At 28.5% G+C, this 23,615-nt stretch overlaps 1 protein-coding gene across 1 annotated transcript; it reads right to left on the bottom strand.

Moving 5' to 3' along the window:
- Nucleotides 1–5,402: 5,402 nt before the first annotated feature.
- LOC121118181 (uncharacterized) lies at nucleotides 5,403–14,555 on the bottom strand. Its single transcript, XM_040712729.2, has 3 exons — nucleotides 14,456–14,555; nucleotides 6,221–6,421; nucleotides 5,403–6,154 (listed from the first exon to the last, which is right to left on the bottom strand). The coding sequence occupies exons 2-3, from the start codon at nucleotides 6,419–6,421 to the stop codon at nucleotides 5,522–5,524; spliced, it is 834 nt and encodes a 277-aa protein (XP_040568663.1). The 5' UTR covers nucleotides 14,456–14,555; the 3' UTR covers nucleotides 5,403–5,521.
- Between the last annotated feature and the right edge of the window lie 9,060 nt (nucleotides 14,556–23,615).

Consider the following 23,615-nt stretch of genomic DNA (forward strand, 5'->3'; position numbering starts at 1 on the left):
GATATTACATATAAATAGTTATTTAGAACTGGAGAGTTCCACTATAAGAAATAGTTCCCGAATGAATTACCCTGTGAGGAAAAAAGAGTTACATTTCTCATCCACTGCTCCTTCGTTGAAACTCTTGAATCCTGTTCCTACCAATGGCTGAGAAAAATATTTTATTGTAAAGAATCCTTCAGTTTCCTTGATGTATATAATGCGGAGATTCATTTGAAAAAAGTAGAAGTCAATGTAAGACTCTCAATGAATATGCACCCTTTTTTATCGATACTTTTGTCTGCAATACATATTATATTTTGCTACTATCTGTATAAATGGATATTGTGAGTTGTTGAGTCCTATTTGATTATGTGATAAAAAATTATAAGTGACCTCTTAGCTTCTATAGACTTGCAATTTTGAAACTTAGTTAGTCTTAATCATCTTCAAAAAACAACTTAATTGCTTATTACACTAATGTAATATTACCCCCATGAAGATTTAGGATCTCCACACTATTAAAAATTATTAATCAATGTTTCCCATAACAGTTCTTATATTTAATTATTATTTATTTTAAAAATACTCATTAATGACATTAATACAGATATTATAATACTCATTAACACAGACGTTCAAAATTAAAAGCTGTTTATATTTCATCCTGCTTTTCTTTACCTATATTGTTTTGAAAATGTATTATTATTTTAAGATCTGAATAAAACAATTTTTTTAGACTAAATCCTTTATTTAACGAAACAAAATGAAAGCTCAAAATTTAGAAGATAATTTTTATGGAACTTGCACCATGAGAATTCCACCTTTTTTTTTTTTTTTTTTTTTTACCAGAGTGTACGCTACTATTAGCCTTATTTATGAAATTTTTGCTAGATATATTAAAATATTTAAATCCAACATGAGCAATATAATTAGCAAACTGATGTTGTTTTTTTACACTTCACCCCAATAGGACGATAGGAATCTCTTGTTTCAAATAAATTATCAAATAGCTTTGTAAGGCATCGTCTTGGATTGGTTGACGTCAATAAAATTTGTCGAGTTTGTTCGCTGAGAATATCATATTGTAAAGCTGACTGGTATGTAATGTATTTAAATATAATAATAAGTCTGAAGCCCTATTAACACTATCTTGATAAGTTTCGATGAGATCTCGATCTCATGCCAGAAAATTCACACATCATGAGTTATTGATTTCTCAGAAATGAAAAAGGTTCGCGATCTTTAATTTTGAAAAACTTAATGATGGAAGAGGTTATGTATCCAGATATATAAAACAATAGATTGGCTTGAGATTCTATTCTTCCATAGTAAAATTAGTATTAGAAGAACTGAAAATAAATATATGAATTTGAACAATTGGATCAGTCCTTTTTAGTTTTTAGTTACACATTCATGCACTTTTTTTATTTGATTTTGATTTAATATTCTTAAGTTTCTTATTACTTATCTTAACGTATGTAGAAATTATATATTTTTAAAGGGATTGAGAAGTTTCCCTAGCACATATGTTAAGATAAAAAATTAGAATCTTAATGAAAATTTTGAAATTCAGCACCATAACGTTTAAACTGAAACTTCTTAATTCCTTTACAAATATATAATTTATATTAAAAATATCTTATTTTCAAATAAATAGATGTTACAAAAATGACATTGGAAGACTAAACCTTTTCAAAGATTTATTTTTCATCAATACATAACATAAATTTCAAAAGTTTCATTAAGATTCCGTTGTATAAATATAAATTATAGTATATTTTAAATTAACTTCTCTTTTAAAAGAAGGTGTATTTATCATTAAAAGGAAATCGCTCAATATTAACAAAAATATTCATGGCAAATTGCCCCTAAACATATTTAGATATTTTACAATCCGTTTTTTCTATTTTAATAAGAAAAGGGCATCCAGTAGAATTTCTTTTTCAAATATTTACATTAATTCGAAGTGAAACTGTATTTTTCTAAATTGACAATGCAGTATATAGTGAACTTCTCAGTGCTCAACACCAAAGCAAGTTTCAACAGTGCCACGTGGCATTCGTAGACTGTGAGATAGTCTTCAGTGTTTTCAAAGATCTTCTCGCAAACAACAGGATTAGGCGGACGGAGGACCATCTGAGGGACCAGATGTTATTTCTATGAAGCACTCCCCTACTTCATTGATAAATTTTAACTATATATATATATGTTTGTTTTTTACAAGAATACATCCTATTTTACCTGATTTATTTGCATTTTTGACCTTTTTCGGAATTTTGAGTTTTTATATGCATATTTAGCTTCATTTTTATGATTTATTTAGACATCAATACTGATAAATAACATCAGTTTGTCTCTATATATTTAATGTCCTAAAATTAATTAGTATTTTACCAATTCTTCCCAACTATTAATTATTCTTCTTAAATAGTTAAGACTGAACCGACACGGTATAAATGAGGAATAACAGTGGAAAATTCTATTTACATTATTGTAGAATGAAATGGAATACGATTTCAGAATCACGCCTCAGACAGTTTAGTGATTGTTTGACCCGGTATTGTTTTTCTTAGATAAAAACAAACACTCAAGCAAGGCGGGTGAAAACGTAATTCATGTTTATTTTTCTGATACTGTAACAAAAAAATCACACACAATTTTGGTTTCGTCGGTTCCCTTTCGGTAGTTTCGATGTCAAAGATGCATCATTCTCTGGAAGGCCAATTGTTAAAAATGTGGATTAAATTAATGGAAATTGTCGAGTCCCACCGTCACTGAAGCACTGTTTGATTGGCCAGGAAATTAACATTAATGGAAAGATAATTCTAAAAAAATCTATTAAAATTATGAACATAAAAAAATATTTTTTACATCAAGTAGACATCCAAATTGAGATGCACCCTGAAAATATGCGTGTAGACTTGTTCACATGTACATTTATACTGCAAAGTAATATATTACTCAACTTTTCAAATAATTGTAATAAATCTAAAGTTTCTTTATAAATCATGAAATGCTCCTATATCTTATTTGCATTCCTTGTGGTCATAATATCTTACAAAGGAGTGTAAATTGGCCATTACTATGGGCAATCAAGCAAAATGCATGAAAATTGGAGTACTAATTTATTAGAATATTTTGGATTTGCATCACATAGCGTTCTAAAATATATATCTGAAGATTGAGCGACGTAGTTCAGTGGATATTTACTCAAGATAAATTGTTTTCTTATATATACATTTTAATTAAGTTTAATCAAGAAATTCAATAGTACTTATCAGGTCCTAGTGAAGGGCATATACATTATTTAAATTACCTTCTAATACAATTCCTAGGTCAGATGAAGTAATTGTAATACTAGTATCATTTTTACTTTCTCTTTTTCAGTGCAACTCTATCTGACCGACAAAAGGATCATAAAACCTAAATATAATTTAGTTTTATGAATTTGTGTAACTCTGGTTATTTTTATATGAATCGTTAGAAAAAATCTAATTTTTGCTTCATCATTCCACCATTCTTTCCACCTAGTAATGTGGCTACTGGTTAATATTTATTTCTGAATCTATGAAAATGCTCTGCAAATTTTATTTTTTCCAGAAGACAGTTTCAGGCACCACAAATAGTTAATGAAAGTAGAGGATGGGGACATTGAAATAATTTTAATTTTTTACTGCTAAATGGCAATTATTAATTCTAAAAAGTGAAAAGGAGTGGCCCCATCGAGTGGCCCATTAAAATATGAACACTTTGAATTTTAAATTTCAACAGCATATCATTTAAACATTAAAATAGAATTTCGTCAAAATTAATACTATAAATAGATTGGTATCTGAGCTTTCTTAATCATTAATGTAGCTGCCATTAGCAGTAATGATGTCTTCAAGGCGGTGACTGAAGGCCTTGGCCCCACTGCAGAGTTAGTCCTCTGTCATGCAATCTCAGTTCTGGATGATAGTGGCTTAGGGACTCGGTATTTGGATGACGGACACTGCAGGCCCTCCTCTCGACATACAACCAAAAGGTGAAGTCGACAGGCTTATAATCAGGGCTGTGGGGAGTCAAAAGTGTCAAAAAAGAATTCAAAAGAAGAGGCGATAAGTATAACATTGGAAATAGAAAGTCATCACCTTGAATTCTGGAGGGTATACAACTTTAATTTGAACAAATATTTTGTTTCAGGTGATTGATAGAGATTGGGGTTTTGTGGGGAAAAATTAAAGATCTATTCTGGTTACACTCTGTAAAGGTCCCATTTCTAGTCTTTGTTGAAGTCGAAAAGAGTGATTTAAATTACGTATAATGTTAATCTAAAAAAAAAAAAATCAAAAAAAAAAAATCGATTATCTTATAGCCTCTAATCTGAGAGTATCTGTGAATTTAACTTTAAAACACTTATCTACAGATTTTTCTCTTGCTCGGTGAAAAGGTAGTTAGTTGAATTATTGTACTTTACTCATCAGTCACTTTCCCAAGTGATTAAGACATTTCAACATCTTGGAAGAAACCCTTATTTTGAGTATTGAGATAGTACTGAGTGTCATTAGATTGTGGAAGTATAGTCAGTTTATAATATTTCAAACTATTATTGGTTTTTCGTTGACGAAGTTGTTTTATATCCCTTATTAAAAGTTTTATTCCCTATGATTATATGTTAAAAATTACTTTCAAGAAAACTTGATTATTTATTAGTAGGAACAATTACTCCGCTTATTGTGTTAATCCTGTATTTACTATTTTCATTTTTCTTATTATAACTTATTCGTATTCAATTTAACTTTTAATTATTTATATCTGTATTTAATTATAAATTAAAAATATTCATTGTTACTTGTGGTAAAATTTATTTTAATTGTCTTATTCTTGTTTAGCAAACCCATCAATGAGTATCGCTAACTCATAAAAAAAAAAGAATTAATTGTTCAAGGGGAGGGGGGGGGTATTATCAAATAAATTTCTTTCGTGGGAGAAATTTGTCATAAATTTAGAGTAATCGTAGAAGAGGGATTCTTGAATTATAACATAATCACTCTCTTTATGATAAAAAAAAATATATGACTGACAACATTTTGTAGTGTCTGATGATAATTGGATATCCGAAAAAAAGTGAAAACTTGGTCCGATCGGGTATGATTTTAGATAAAAGGGGGCGGGGGTTCAATATTTTAAAATGAGTAAATTTAACACATTATTGACAATTGATTACAAATGATATCATTATATATATATTTTTTTTTTGGGGGGAATTAACGGTTGTGCATACTCTCCAATATGTAGAGTGGTGTATTAATAAATCCAAATGTAATCCAGTTCACAATATAAAAAAAATAAATTATAATTTAGGCCTTATATTTATATAGGAGGAAAAAAACCGATCTCCTTTCCTAGAAAATTATATTTTTTAAGTCACAGCTTCAGAATTTGATGAATGAAATTGATTTTTATTTTTTTAAAGAAGATACATTTTGATCTTGATAAATTTAATAAAACCTGACATTTAATTAACTTATAAATAAGTTGAGGAAACGAGAGGAAGTTTTTAAAAGGATTTGCATTTTTTGTTTGTATTTTTAGATTGCAATCTAAAGGACCCATTCGAGTCTAAACTTGAGAAAGAACCTTTATCATTGTTGATTTTTTTATTGATCCATTCCTCAGTCTCCTCGTCACTCTCATCAGAAAACGCAAGTGCAATTTGTCTTTCTATAATTTTGGCAATATCAAACTCGGAGTAGTATTGATCCGATTCCTTTCTGAGAAGCCTTTGTTTTTCTTTTTCCTTTATTGGATCCACGTGTTTAAGAGAATATCGTCGATTTTTGATTGCATCCAAGATATCTGAATTTAAAACCATAGGTGCGTGTGGATTTCTTTCCATTATTCTCAAGTCTTCAACTCTATTAAGAGACTTGGAGCGTTGTTTTTTTGAAGGTTTCCAAAAATTGAGTTTAAACTTTGGAGGGGGTGGGGGTGGGGGTGGAGGTGGTGGAATTTCGGGTTTTCTTTCAATTTCTGTGTATAAACCCTCTACTTCTTTAAGGAGCTTATCATTTTTCTTTTGAAGATCCTGTATCTCTTCCTGTAGAGAGCCTCTTTGTTTGATCAAAATTTCTAGATTTACTTCATATTCCAGGGCTTTTTTCTCCCAAGCTATTGAATTTTCCTCCATAAACTATTTCAAGTCCAAAAATGTATATAGTTTAAAATACTTGTTTATACATTATTTACTGAGTCTCACCTTTAGTCTTTGTTCGTTATTCAAGGAAAACTTTTCCAACTGGTGGATTTTACCTTCGAGTATCATGTTCATTGATGATAATTGATGACAGTTTACACAAGTAGATGCCTCAAGGTATAAATCAATTTCTTCTATGTCCTCAAGTCCTTCCATTACCGCCAATGAGGCTCTTCCATACTTCATAGGATAAAAGGAAACCATCTAAAATATACAAATGAATATATAGTTTATTTAGATAATGTTATTAAATACTCTTATGTTTATAGTTCTCCAATTCCCGTTGGGAAAATGGAAACAAGTTTTTATCAAATTAATTAAAAAAAAAAACTGAACAAGAAAAACTAAAAATATTGGTACTATGTAGGTAGATTTTATATGAAGAAAATATATAATTATTGGAAAAACTATCATAGTTGTACAATATACATTCATATGTATTGTACAATAAACGTGTAAACATGTTAGTAGAATGTACATGATGTATACCTGGAACATAAAACTCAATTTTGACATTCTTTTCTTTGGTACAATAGAAGTCGAATACCTCTAACTTCAGGGAACTATTCAGTCTTGATACAAAAAAACACCAATATATTCAATTTTATTAATGTTTTTGATAACCCTTCTTAATAGCTATGTTAATAAAGCAAAATTTGTCTTTTTGTATATTTTTTAACACGTCCTTTCCTTTATTGATTCACACAATTGTTTATAAGAAAAGAAACAGAAAAAACCCCAAAATTAGTGGGTAGTTAGCCAATTATGTCTAAATTATTCCAACCTATGGAATTATTATTATTTAATAATTGTTGACAACTGTTCACAGCGTAATAAGCATACATACAGGGAATATACTTTTCAACCTCAATATCTGTTCCAGTTACCTCTAATATTTTAGATTAAGAATATATAAACCATTCTTGATCTAGTATGGAATAATTCTACACTTCCATCAGAACTAAATAGTTCCAACAAAAATAATATATAATGTACAATGATGAATAAATAGAGTTTTTATCCCCCATTCCACAGGTCCTTCATAGAAAACTATTGCATCCATTCATTCTAAAGTCAACTGCACTTCTTTTCTTACTCTAAGAAAACTATTTTCTTATTAACAGTCCTTCAGTGTCCTTGCTGTTAGTAACGTACGAATACTAACAGCAGGGATCTTTATCTTACTGGTATCAATGTGATTTATATTGTTAAGGTTGTGTTATACCGTCAATTATTCATCTTGAACACTTCAAGTCAAACTACCAATTTCCTAATTTGTGATAAGTCTCTTATCATTATTAAGGAATTTTTAACTCTCAACGATAATATGGATGTTATGTTGTCGTACAACCGTTATCCAAATACAATTTTGAAAAAGCTTGCATTTCTGTTAACAAGCCATATGTTTAAATTCGTTTGATCCGACTTATATGATGTTTGTGTATATTTTTTTAACGTTGTGCTTCCCCATATGTTATTAATACACAAAGAAAGGCAATATCCCTTCCTTATCAATTTATATATTGCCTAATGAAATGAAAGACAAGGCCAATAAAAAGCAACTTCTTCCTTTCATAAAATGTAATTAAAAGAAAGCAATAATAAACGTAATCAAGTACATTCCTGCGTAGGTAATTAATTAAATATTACCTTAATACAGAACCTAATCTATAGCTGGATTTTTTAGGTCTGTATCTTATAAATATATGTACTCATTTAAAAAAAATAATATGCGAATATGAGAGTAATTTTCATTTATGTTATCAAAATATAAAGTATAGACCCTTTTAAAAACAGGATTTTTTTGTCAAAACAGCTCCCAAATGCTGTTAAATATTCCTTGATGGCTAAATTAATTAATTTTGAGAGTTTTAATAAAAGTTATTCATTTTTAAAAAAAAATTCTCAATTCTTAGGAATTGACCATGGAATTCTAGACACACGTGAAGCTTAGCTTGTTTATATTTTATTTCTTCTCTTCAACACGTCGTTACCATTATTGTATCATGTAACCTTTCTTGCAAATAGAAACAGAAAAAAGGTACAAAAATCATCTAGTAGTTATAGCAAAATAATTAAATCACATCAACTGCTATTTATTTATTAAGCACTCCCAGACTATCATTGACATATATTATTTATTTACAATTTTTAAAATGAATTACATATGTATATATATTTCATAATATTAAAATCCTACATAGTATTTATTCGATACTTTATCATAATATTGCAGTTGGTACTTTATAAAAAAGTAAGTTTTCATTTGTATTCTATATGATAGCCAAAATTTCTTTATAGAAAAATTAAAATTCCCAATATACAAAATTACATGGCATAGATTTAAAAAGAATTGGATACCCACACGTTTTCTTCTTCGAAAAATCTTCCAGAATTTCTCACTCGTAAAATGGATACTCGTAAAGAAGTGAAAGGACTTGTGTTGTGGCTACCTGCTTTTCTTCGCACATTGATTCAGATCAGGAGTATTCTTACCATCGATTTCCTAAAAAATGACGATCTCCGTTGCAATGCCATAGGCAGGATTCATTTAATGTTACAACCACCAGAATTTGTTCTCGACATTTTGAGAATGAGTAGTTTGTAAGAAATTTCAAGGCTGAACTAATGCCAAACTATGGAAGGAGTTCAAGCAACAAGGCTCGGAAAAGCTTAACCCCAAAGTGTTTCCTACCCTTCACTTAGTTCCCGAGAATCCTGTAAGAATAATCGAGGCTGATACATCCAAAATTAGAAGAAAAGTATATTTTCAAATCCAAATCGAGTAAATACAACTTGTTTATTGTAATTAAATGTAATTTTTCTAGGCTCTTATCTAGAAATACAAATAAGATGCTTGATAAATTAATCAATAATATCAGCAAAGAAAACTTGGATTCGAGTCTGAAGGATCCCTTTTGCCTGAGGCTATGGAAGTTGAACATTCATCAGAAAAAATATACAACAATCTGATAGTTCAGGCTAGTATCCACATATTCTTCCTTTTATGCCTAGGACTGTGGTATTTAAGGACTTGGTTACATAGCAGGATACCTGGCTAAAAAGTTTGAAGATAAATACCCTAACTATAGATACAGGACACAAGATCATCCTTCTTGTACTGCAGATTTAACAACATGGACATCAACTTTATCCAGAGGAGGGTTGACTAAGCAAGAAAGTCCTTTTTTTACTGAAATAAAACAATTCGAGGCAATCTTTGAGGCTTATCATGGACCAAAAATTTCAAATCAACCTAAAGTTATTGATTCATTAATATCTGTTCTCCAAGTGTCAGCTCCAAATTTTCCTCAGGATGTCATAATGAAATATGTTCAATTAAGAACCTTTATTAGAATTAAGGAACTAAATAATATACTAAATGTGTAAAAAAGTAAAGAAATTGACCGAAAATTGAAGAAATTATGACATTATATAACATAACTTTCTATAAATTATATTAAATTTCTTATAATTGGTTAGTTTAACATATATACCATATGTTAAACTTTTATCGAGATGATTTTTAATATTATGTTAAATTAAATAAAACTAGACATATAAGAATTTTATAATCAAATTACATTAAAAATTAGACATAACCTCGCCTACTACCACAGATTAGCATGATCCAACTACGTCATAGCTTCTACTAACTTGAAACGTCTTGAGTCTTCAGAAGAGCATACGTTCTATTCTATAACCCTGCATATATATGTGACGAGGGATCATCAAGAAAAAGTATTTATGTCTTTTTGGAAACAGAACATAAGTATTCATAGCTTATTACTTCGTTTATTTATCAAAAAGAATAAATTAGGAAATAGCCATGACGTATCAAGTCAGAGGAGGAAATCGACAACTAACAACAAAATACACAGGATATTTTTGTGTTAGCAAGGTAACACCTAATCAAGAAATGGAGAAAAAATGAATTTGACTCCCTTTTTTATTTTTTTAACCAACCATTCTTTTATATTAATCTCATGTGTACTGTCATTCGACTTTCCATTTTTAGATATTGTTCCGTATAAAACTGTTCTTTAAATTATATTTTATATAAATTAATGATATTTTTATCAAACCATCTTTTTTTTAATTTAAAACATTTATTGTAAAAAAAGGGTCATATATTCACCATTTTACAATTAACTAGACAGGTATAATTCATTTTTAGTACATTACTTATGACTAGATGAATTATCTTTTTATATTTGAATGGCTTTCAAAAATTCTGAAAACTGTGCGGTTATTTTGTGTTTTTTAATGAAGTTCATCAAATTTTCTAACTCTGAACAGTAACTAATGAAAGTATAAAGTTAAATCACGGAAATTTATTCTAAGTGAAGAATTAATCAACTTTGTGTGATCTTTTTATGGACTTCGGCTCCAAATTTGGTTGTTTAAGATATTTTTCATTAATAAATGTTCTTAAATAGTTTACCAACATTTAGATCTAATGATGGTATTATTAATAGAATGTTTGAATGTAGATTATTTTATAATGACTAATTGATAGTAACTGTAGTGTAAGTACACTTGATCGTCTTTTCCCCTCCTCTTATTGTTCTTATTATTGTTTAATTTGTTTGATATATATATATAAAGTACTATGTGTGTGTGTGTGTGTGTGGCTCTAGTATAAATAGTCTGAGATCGTTATTGTCATCAGAGAAGTATGAATATATAATGTTCTTCTATTAACCTCGGTATTTACAAATAATATATATGTGCCTCCACGTCTCTTTCTCTTCGGTCGCTCCTGGATTCCTGGTTATAAATAGTCAAGACAAACATTAATGAGTAACATCAGAGTAGAATTTAATATAAATATATATTTACTAATAATATGTATGTGTTCCTTATAAGTCGTATATCGTATTCCACGTCTCTTTCTCTTAGGTCGTTCCTGGATCCCTAATTCTACATAGTGTGTGTCTTATCAACCTCATCAAGACACAACATTAATGCTGTGTCTTGATGAGGTTGATAAGACACACCTCCAGGGATCCAGGAACGACCTAAGAGAAAGAGACGTGGAATACAATATACGACTTATAAGGAACACATACATATTATTAGTAAATATATATTTATATTAAATTCTACTCTGATGTTACTCATTAATGTTTGTCTTGACTATTTATAACCAGGAATCCAGGAACGACCGAAGAGAAACATTAATGCTGTGTCTTGATGAGGTTGATAAGACACACCTCCAGGGATCCAGGAACGACCTAAGAGAAAGAGATGTGGAGTAATAATAAGATAGACAACTTAGAAGGAGCACATATATATTATTAGTAAATACATATTTATATTACATACTACTCTGATGACAAGCAGGATCTCAGACTATATATACTATAGATCACACATAGTACTTTACAAAAATACACAGATTATATTAACATGATAATATAAGAAAGGGAAGAGGAAGAATAAGAGGGGGAAGAATGAAAGCAAGAAGATGCACATACACTTCAGTAACTATGAATATATGCGATCTGTCCCAATTTCATTGCCATTGCCTAACCAACATCAGGACGTTTTTATTTATACGATTTTTCATGATTTTTATCCCTTCCTCCTCCAACATCTAAAGTTTGGGGTACAAATATCTTTCGGTCACCCAAAAATAATTTATTGTTATTATTTTTCTTTTTCACACACAATTCATAATCATTTTTATTTTTAATGATAATGTATAAAATAAAACCATGTTAAGAGTACCAGCACATATTTAAGTACTGTAAATATCTTTATAGCTCAATTTAGTTTAGTAAAATATTAAACCTCCTTCTTTCTTTTATGTTAATTAATTAATAGGTCGTTATGGTGGTAATTTCTCGCTCTGAATTAAGAAATCTCATCAATCTTTATTATAAATTGATTGAAGTATGCACAATAAAATGAATAAATATTAGTTTAAAATATATATGTATAATATTTTCCTTGCACTAAGGCTATTTAAATATAGCAGTAATTAATTTTCTTCTCCACAAAATCATATAACGGGCATCTGATATTACCTAGGGTCTTAGTTCAGTAATATCTCTTCTTAATTTGTAAAATTTGTTAATACAAGTTACATCTTGTACAAACATATTGTACAAGTTAGTTTATGTGTAAACAGCGTTGTCAGATTCTTTCACTCTGGAGGCCGTTTTCAAACAATATTGTTTCACATGACATGTGTAAATGCAAGTCCAAAAACGGATAAATATTTTGCGTTTTTCTCAGAAAACGTTTCTGTTTGGATGGTCCCTTAATCAAACCAACTTGAAGTGATTAAGTCAATCATAAAAAGTGTTGCAACTCTCCCCTGACTCAACTATTCAAAGACAGGAAATGGAGCATTATGAGTATAGCATTAGTTACTTTAATTTACCTAATAGCAACAAATATATATAGTTTACTCATGAACAAGGCAATCAAATTAAATATTTATTTGAAAGTAGTTACAAATGATATTATGATATGATATTCGCTTCTGAATTATTTAGTCTTTCAAGAAGTAGAAAAGCCTCTTATGAACATGAAATTTGTATAATAATATATGTATTAGTCGAATGATTAATATTGTTTGACAGTTTGATTGATATTACTTATGTATATGAAACCACCATACTAGGTAATTACATAAGTGTATGAACATACTCATACATGTAAATATATATTTGTACAACAATCATATAGAAAATATATTGAAACGCATAGCCCAAACTTTGGATAACATCCATTTTTTATCCCCATAAACGGCTTCGTATTGCAAATAATATTAATTCTACGAAGGAGAGTTGTTACTATGAATTCTACCATTAATTAATTCCACAAATATATATATACATAGGAAATTCATCAGATTAACAAATGATTTGTACAATATTTTCCTGTTATAAATTTATCTCTTCTACAGTCCATGATATCCATATATACGAACATTTCACTTTTTGTGAAATTGATGGAGATGTTATTTAGTACAATACATTAGAAATAGTAAAGAAAATGACTGATTTTATATTTAAATTAAATATGTTTAAAATTTGATTAAGTAATAAGTAAATTAAATATCTATAAATACATGGACATACTTTTATTTAAAAAAAAGTAGGAAATTAAGCTGCACTTCAGATGCATCTTTGTTGAAATAATGGAGATTTTAGAAGAGAATATTGGGGATACCTGCTCTGGTCCCGCGTTTATAATAAAAAAAGTTTTAATTTTTAAAAAAACGTCTCTGAATAGCCTATATCCACATTTGGCTGTATTAATTAAGAGGAAGTATGTGAAAATTTTGTGCGTAGATAGCGAGAGAAGGTTTTTTGAGACTTTGTCGAATGCAATTTTACCGAACATACACTTTATCGAAAAAAATAATAAATATATTTAATGATGACATGCTATAATACTATGTAGTTATGATTCCCTTTTCATTTTACTCCAATTTAAAAAGATAAAATGTTTAATTATTTTCCACAAATGGTAGTAATTCGGTGTTTTTAATTAATAAATGATTCATTTAGTTATGAGGATACATCAACAGTTGGTTCAAACTGCATTTAAACCCTTATAACAAGAATCATGGCAATTCTCCTCAATCAATAAATAAATTAAAAAAAGATTATTTTTTTTTCTAAGAAGAGCAGAAGTCTAAAATTAATCAATGAATGAATAACTAATGAACAATTTATTAATGAAATTCTCGAATAATTATACATTTTATATTAATAATATAACACTAAAAGGATTAGGAATCAATTTTAAAAATGATTGGAGCATGAGTCATGATCAAATATATTTATTATTTTGTGTGGCGAAGTGTCTGTGCACAGTAGGGATATCCTCTCCACTCAACTTCCCATTCTTAAGAGTTAAACGAGAAAGATAGTGCATAATTTGATTTTCATATAGCTCAATTTATTTCTACCATTATATCAATGCTTTGCTATTCTACCATCAGAGTGATAAAATGTCTAAGGTATGATCTAGGTCTTGATTATTTTAATACATATTTATATGTTGATCTTTAAAGCCAGCAACATGAAAAAAATACATAACCCCAATAGTTATCCTCAAAGTATTTTAATATTTATATTATAAAAGCCTTGGACAAAATTGAGGGTGGTAGCTTGAGGCCCCAATGCCTCTTAAAGGCAAACAAAAAAATTGTATGTATAGGATCCGAAAACTTCAACTTTCAGATAGACCATAATAGAAAAATAAAAATCCTCTTACCTTGTTAATTATGAATATATTGAGTACTAAAATCAAGGATCAAACATGAAAAAAATCAAATACAATCTCTCTTTGAATATGATAGGACCATAACTGAAACAATCTCATTAAATGTAGACTATAAAACATAAATCACTGGATAATTTCATAAAACAAAGCAAATCACATAATTTGTTTATATGTATTAATAATATAAGGCAGGAGACTGCGAGTACGCCAACTGTCGACCATCATACCGCACTACCACTACTAAGCACCATCATTAAATATAAAAAGGGCTCATAATTACGATTAATATAATTGGATATATTTATATATATTATGTGAGGAATAAACATATAAGAAGTTATATTTTTTAACTTCATAAGTGAATGTCCTTTGGAAATGGAATTTGAAAATTTCCCCCTTTTATTTGAGTTATCATGTACAAGTTACCAGTGTTGTCTGAGCAAACGGAGTAGTTCATAGTTTTTTTTAACGTCATCACCTGTTTTAAAAATTCACCATTAATGTGTATGATAGTTTAACATCGAATTAAAATCTGTTTGCTGCAGCGCCAGGGTCACCAAACAAATTTCAAGATTGAGAGGGTGCAGTTTTATAAAAATGACATCCTATATTGATGGAAAGATAATCACGCAAATTTTTCATTGTTATTTGCATTCAAAATTGAACTAACATTGTTATTTTCTCTGCAAAAAAATTGTATACGTCACGAGGAGGGAAAATGATAAATTAAATTCATATGCGGTATCTCAAAAGCAATATCCATATAGCCAATGAATTTCTTCAATCTAAATTGTAAAATTTTGCTATTTTTACGGCCATACCTCCCTAACACCAAAATTTACACTCTATTTTGCTGTAAACTCTCAATGTTTTTTATTTTTTTCTCCACATTAGTGTTCTGAACATTGGATTGGTTAAATTATAATTAGCTCTTGTAAAGATGAGAACTATTCCTTACAATCTTATAAAACACTTTGCAACAAATCAAGTTTTTTTATACCACAAATCTTTTAAAGTTGTAATACCTATAATTATTATACTTTAGTTTTAGCTATAATATAAAGCAATGGAAAAATATGAAAAAAATATGAAATTCCGTATATGATCCTTCATTTTACTGGATTTTTGTATAATCAGACACATTTCGTTGGGACTATATTCAAAATAATATGGTAGATGATTTATTTTTTGAATGTTGGAATATTTTTCATTAATTTTTATGATCTTAAATTTTCATGAATATATTTATTTTAATTCAAAATATGATGAATCAAAATTAGACTTAAAAGCATGATATAAAAAAATAGCTTTAAATGGCAATTAAATTTTTTAATGGTTTTACGTGTTCTTTGTCTTAAAAAATGGTAATAAATGTAGGTTTTAACCATTTGGCAAGAATGCTGTTGCATACTTAGTATAATTGTTCCATAATAGGAAAGATATATCTCACTCTTACTAACTGATTTTGGCCCTTTTTCTATTTGATTTTTTTTGTTGTAAAGGTTGTGCTGTACTTTAAAGATAACGACGTGCTTTGTTTTATAACTTTGAATAAAGCAATCTCGATTGAATCGATCGATCCCTGTTGAAATGATCTGAGAACAAAATATCAAATATTGAATTATAACAAAATCAACTCCCCCCTCAAGATTATGATCGCCTGTTGGGCATTATCTATAATTATATGTAATTCATCCTAAATCATTTGGTCTGATTATAATAATTATAATTATGTCAATTTGAAAGAGACGAAAAAGTCATTTATATGTAATTCTGTAATGCTAACGAAAATAACCTCTATAGGTATTAAGATATACAAATAGTATTATAATGTTGTTTATTGAGTAATTGAGCTGTATTGTATAAGATAAGTATGATTTCGAATGTATGAGCAAAAGATTTCTTCATGGAATGCAACAATGAAAAGTAATGACGTAGATACATACTTTTATGTTAATAAAAAATATATTTTATTATATTGTTCAATGAAGTTTATTATACTCATTAAATCTTATCATGAAAAGTGGCTGCATGTAACGACTCAGTTATGACGTTTGTGTATATATATATTTCATGCAAGCTCAAAGTAGTTTCAAATATATTGTTAATAGCTTATCATAAACAAATAATTATATCGATGGAACAATCTAGTTTGTACCTACCTACATACAAGGGTTTCCTAATCTCTAAGGGAAATTGTCTTTGAGCGAGATCCTAGAATTTTTTTAATTTAAATTTCTAGATCCTGGAAGTAACTAATGAATAATTCCTTTTTGTATTTTTTTTCAATTTTCTAAAAAGAAGTAATAAATTTTAAGGTAGTCTCACCTAAAACCTTAAATCGCACCTGTTAGCTTGTGGCGCTGATATCTTTTTTACCAGCAAGATTTCGCTTTTTATTATGGCGTCACTTTAACATTTTCTCTCATAACGTATGCATCTTTTTATTACATTCACAGAATTCATATTGTTAATTCAGTTAGAAGGGGGTCATTCATGGAGGCTGCAGTTAGTTATAGAGTAATATTCAAGTAAACTCAGCCCCCCTAGCAGCCTAAAATTGTCTCTAAGAGTATTACTTTGAACAAATATTGAGCATTGTGTTTTCGTTTCGTCGCTTGGCATATAACTTTTATGAAATACACAACCTGACATCGAACAGTTTCCAAATCATTAACCTGATACATAAAATCTTGTAGTTTTTCATAGATGACTTCTAATACTTATTTCGTTTTTGCAAGTATCAACATGCATTAAATGATATACTTTTTTAACAATCTATAAATATTTGTATGTTAGGTACTGTATGTATGGGTAAAGCTGGGCATCAAATGTCGTAAAGTAACTGTTTTGAGATTAGAAAAAGAAAAACGGTTGTTGCGTGTGCTCATTATTTGCTTAATCATTGTTGTGATAGCATCTCCGTCTATTAAAGACTTAGTTTGCTGCTTCCTTAGTTAAATATTGAATATAATTAATGTTATTAGTCAAATAATGCCTTAAAAAAGTTTTTGCAACACCTGGATTGTAATGAATGGAATCTACATTGATCAATTGTTCTTAGAAGCTCATATTTTCAATTGGGATATCCTAGCCACATACCTTCTGAACCTTGCTTCTACTTCATGTTCAAGGATCTCGCCTCTTTCTATCTCATCTCCTTTAGTGGAAGGATCCTTCATTGTGCAGATATCCCTTCCCATCAGAGTCTGTGATAATTACTTCAGATCTTATGAATCACTACTTCTATGCTCAAGAATACATAAATTCCTCCAGATCTTCTACAGAATCATGGTATACTTGTATAAAAACTAAGGAATTCAATAAAAAGATAGAACAATAGACTGAAAGACACAGTGAGGAACAAAGAGAGTCATCATCAAACATCCACTTCTCTTTGATTGAAGTTTTTGAGTAATTTTCTCCTTAAGTTTCCTACTTTTTCGTTTGCTAATTTAAAGAAAGTATTTTATTGATAAAAGTCCTTCAATTTCCTTGATGTACATAACGCAAAAATCCCTCATCTCAATCACTTTGATTTCAATTCCATTTATAAGGTAGAGTTTGTGATGTATAATCTATATGGATAATTATATGAGCTGGGCACTTCAAGCCTCACCAATGACTTCTTTATTACTTTTGTGCCTCTATTGTCATAGGAAAAGAAGTGAAAGATAATACTAGACTCTTAAAGATAATGTGCCTCTCTATTCTCAATAGTTTTTGTCTGGGATGCATATTCTATTATGCTAATTAGTATATTTATTTCTGTATAAAAATGTCTTATTTAATTTTTTATATGAATAATTTACATTTGTCGCAAATAATTTTTTTAATCTATTTGTTTTATTTTATATTAATAACTTTACCGTATAATTTGTCATTTTTAATTTTTCACATTATCTGCAAAAACTTTGATTAAAATTTCTAATTAATATTTTTAATAATAGTTTATTGGTTTTTTTTTTAATTGACGCATACTTATTTAACTTACGATCACAAAAATATACGCTATAATACTTTCATTTATCAATTTACTAGTAATCTATTAACCATGGTTAACGTGATTTCTCACTGTATAATATATCATATTTGCAATTTTAAGGGAAGAAGTTGAAGATACCTCAATGTTAATAGATCTAGAATATAGAAATATGACATATTTATCAGAAATACGTCATATTCTATCCCCCAAATCATATTATCATAGGCAAGTAATTTTTTAACAAATAGTATCATATGCCTCGCTCCCACATAGAAGGTATGTAGTCAGGTGGTCCCTAGAAGGAGTTGCAGTATTACCAATAGTACGCATTACACAATTTGAAAACAACTGATATATCGTGTTCTCAATTGACTCCACCATTCTGGAAGTCGTCCATCCTTGAGAAGGCAAAATCACCCATTTTTATACAAAAAAACAACAACACTTAAATGGTAAACTATCTATTTACTTATTGAGTAAAACCTCATTTTCCTTATTTATCTCACTTCATTATATCCAAGAACCTAAAAGATACAAAAAAAATATTAACAACTCCTTTGTATTTTTTTGGTGACTGTCGATTTTGTAAGATAGTGATTTTATCAACAACAATATATATTTCCAAAATGACGTCACTTTTACTTAATTATTCATTTTTCGTCGTCAATGAAACTAATCTATATTTTAAAGGGACCCTAATCAAAACAAGGCATTATAATATATCTAAATAACATATGGATATTGTGAAGCGCAAAGTCCTTTTGATGAGGTATTTACTTACTATTTAATAATGTATACGTATGTAATATTGTACATGCTGTACAATTTTGTTGTTTTAAGTATCGTCTAGAAACATTAAAATGTTATGGATGAGTTCAATTGCGTTATATGTACACACAGACACAAAAATCCTTTAATATAATCATATTAATAAATAAAATAATAATTCTAAGTTCCTACTACATACATAGCATTCCTATTTGAGTTAATTAGGTGTGAGACTTTTGAGATCCTTTAACATATATTTTTGTCTTTAATAAAACTCACTCCTGTTACCAGACCTATATCCAAGGAGATGCACTTGAAATTCTAGAAAGTGCCTGCATTATAGCTAGAATTTTTTACAAGTAAGTAGACAAGCTGGAGATGCCATTTTTATTTAGCTATTCTTGAAAAATTTTAATAAGCTTTTCTTTTTTATAAAAAAACCAGAAATCTGATTTTTTCAAATAGATAATACAATTTTTTTCTAACATTAATGTTAGCAATACACCACTTTGTAGTCACAGATGTGGGAGAACTTTTAAAAATAAAAAATTACTCAGCGCAAGAATTTTGAATGTGGTCACAATTTTGTAGTTTTTTAAAATAAAATTTAAAATATTTTTTATTTATCTTTCAGTTCGAGGGCACAATCTTTGAGGTGGAGCAATTGCCCCCTTCCCTTATGTCTCTTACATCGAACATAAATATTTACACATTTTATTTCAAAGATACCAAAATTTAAATTAAACGACTCAATTTTTATATGTTCCTTAATGGATTAATATGAATTTTTCACGATAAAAAGACACTGTTTTCCATATAAACTCGACCGGTCAAATGTCATCGTTTTTTCAAATGTACTTAGGTATGTATTTACTACTAATTCTATATGCTAGGAATATATAAAGTAAACATAAATCAAGAAAACATTATTTAAAAAAAGAACTTCCGTTTGGTGGGGACGATTCTTGATCATTTGATACTACAAATGTTGCCACATATGAATTTTAGAGCAACACAAAGGTAAATCATTCCTAATAATTATTTGTTTAAATCATATTTGAAGTAAGCATATCCATATTTATGTAGGTATAATGTGAATATTTTATGTTAGTGGAATTGCTCACATAAACTATTCGGTCATGAAACAGTATTATCATAATTGGCAAATTACTAAACCATTTTTATTGGATTTTTGAATAGAACCTACCTTGAAATAGGTTCAAATTCCTTCTGTTCAAAATAAACCTCTTTATGTCTCACATTATAAATTGTAACTTTTGCTGAAGATTGCATTAAAAACAATTGTAAAAAGCTTCTTTAACGAGCGTATTCATATAAGCAACATTTAATAATAGTAAAATAAATTAATGTTCAAAACATTAATAGGGGAGAAAAGTTGAAAGGTCAACAGTTGACGACATAATGAATGAGAAAAAACTTAGAGGGAAATTGTTTTTTAGATATTTTTTGGTTCAAAGATTTCTATAGAGCCTGTTTCAACTCCTGAAAGGTTCATAAGCTTGGTTTGATCCAACACAGAAAAACATCCAACTCATATGATGTGTGATGGCACGCTCAATTATGATACAAACTAAGAAGCTTTGGTAAAACTGTTCAGTTTCAGTACTTCTAACAAAGTTAAGTACGGCTGTCATGATTAACTGTCTATGAAAAAATGAATGAGAAAAGTGATGGAAAGATGTTGTAATTTGAATATGAATATCCAGATATCCTTTTGATCAGGGGTGCCAAACTTATTTTGGACTGTCTTATCTCAACGAAACATCAACTAGCAAAAAAGTTTGGTATAAACGGAAAAAAAAGTTTTATTTGAAAAAATGTAATTATTTAGAAAACGCAGGGTTATCTTGTGACGGAATCAAAATATTTCTTTGACAGGTCGTACATTTGAAACTTATTCTGAAGGTAAGTCTGCAGTTTTTGCGGATAATTTTTTTTTTTGTTTATGAATATTAAAGGAAAATGTTTGGTACTTTTCTTAGTTTTTGAAATTATGTTTATTTTTTGTAAGATTGTTGTGTTGAGAATATTTTTCCTTATTTATATATAATAATTATAGGAATTCTTTGTAGTATATTTGATTAAAAATGTATAATATAATTATTATGTACATTATTATCGATATATTAATGATATTTTAAATGCAAAAGATACCCCTTCTTATCACAGGTCCTTTTATTAATCCAATAGTTGCAGAAAATGACGCTATTGACTGAATATCACTTAACTTCGAAATCGGCGTTTCTCCACTTAAATAAAAATTTACATTTTTTTATTTTATCAGCTTTCAATTTTTTTTTTACTTGTTCTCCCCTTATCAATATTGATAATTTTTATTCGGAATAGCTCTGGTTAAACTTTAAACAGTTACTAAAAATTATTAAATATTAGTTCCCTAGTTGGGAAGATTTGACTGATTACCAACTGATTTTGGACCTTTTTTCAGTTTCTCTTTGGAGGAAAAAAGGTTGTGAGGTACAATAAAAATACTGGGCTTTGATTTCAAAATGAAAATTTGAGCGATGCAGTATAGATTTTACACTCTTTTACTATTGACCTCCTGAATTACCACGTTGATAGCTTCGTACTTATAAAGTTACATAAACGAATCACATTTTGTTTAAATAGATACATACATTGTATTTTTATTGCTAAATAAATTTAGATACATATATTAAAGAAATAAAAATACTTTTAATTAATATATGTATGATTAAGTGTATATTAACGTGACCAACATAATTAAAAAAATATATTGCAAGCGTATACCATAATCAATTAAAAACAAATAATATGATAATAACGGTTCATATTAACCTCTTCTGTTGTGATATTAACAAAATTAACGACTTCTTAGGAAATGAAGACATTGAACATTAATTCGGGGAAATATATAATTATATGCATACATATGGCAACAAAAAAACAAGCTAGAACTGTTTTCCTCAAAGTTGAGTATAGAGTACATTTGTATTCCTCAAATAAGTATTATTGTTCATTTCTATTAACAAAATATTCAGAATTGCCACAAATTCTACTTAATCCTTAGTTGCCCGACGTACCGAAATCGTAAATTTAATTTATATGTATTTAATGTTAACAAAAAAAATCTATACATTATATTTGCTTTTAACTGCCAATAAGTTTGATTTCTAACAAAGAATTGTTCAGTTGTCGATACTACATATATTTGTGATAAGCTACCTTTTCGTTCATTGCATCAGGTTGAAGTGAGATAAATTTGTCAAAAATATTACACGAATATCCTTTACATTCGTGGAGGTACTGAACTGGGAGTAGAGAAGCACTTACAAAAATAATCATTTTTTAATATAAAATTATGGGGTATTATTTAAAAAAAAATATTATAACATTCTGAATAAACAAGTATCCTAAAAATTTTTTTCTTCAAAAATTAAATAATTTGAGAAGTAAAGGGTTAAATTAGCAAAAATTAATTCTCATATTAAAAGATTTAAATATTTATAATTTCTATTTGCAAGGCCATATGGGCACCAAATTATGTATTATTAACCTAATGTATGTTTAAAAGTATAGTTAAATGTTGGGGTAGCACGAATCATCCCATAAATTAGAATACAAGCCCTATAATTGACTGAAATATTTCTATAAAAATTGGCCGGTATGTATCTACGATGTAAAAATATATTGTACATTATTTTACATATTGTGATTTATATTCAAGATTGTTTTTGTGTTAACAACTCACCACATATCGAATTTATACTGGTGGAGGTAAGACTTACAAAAAGGAATTACTATTTACATACTACTGGACATAATATTTATTCAAATTCGTTTGTATGTAAATAATTAAAATTCCCACTTTCAAAAACTCTCTCTGAATACTAAATTATTATTTCCTTCGTTTATTCTTCAAGTCACAAGGATAATATTTTTTATTTATTAATTTTGTGGGCATACTTACTTACCTTCATAAAAACTTTTTCAAACATATTTACTAAAATAAAAAGTTTATATACGATTTGTATTGTACATATAGGGTGTTTCAGGTAAATTGGGAAAATCTATAAAGGCTTATTACGAACAATATTAGACTGTTCCGTTTTTGAGTAAATATCGCTTTTACCTGCACAAATACCGTTTCTATGGGGGATAACCAAAACTCACTTTAGCCATATTTCAGGCCTCTCAACACGGTCTGTCTAGGATTTTTCTTTGGGGTTCTTTTTTTGTACATATTTTTCAAATTTTTCAACTCTTATCAGTGCTTTTTTGTTTTGTTTGAGCCTTTGTACTTTTTTCCAAATAATAAAACGACCTTTTTTTTGAAAAATAATTTGATATACTTTTTCTCAAATGACTTTTTTTTAAATTTTAATTTCTCTATATTTA

Source organism: Lepeophtheirus salmonis, chromosome 5 (genome assembly GCF_016086655.4).
Source record: "Lepeophtheirus salmonis chromosome 5, UVic_Lsal_1.4, whole genome shotgun sequence".
NCBI lineage: Eukaryota > Metazoa > Arthropoda > Copepoda > Siphonostomatoida > Caligidae > Lepeophtheirus > Lepeophtheirus salmonis.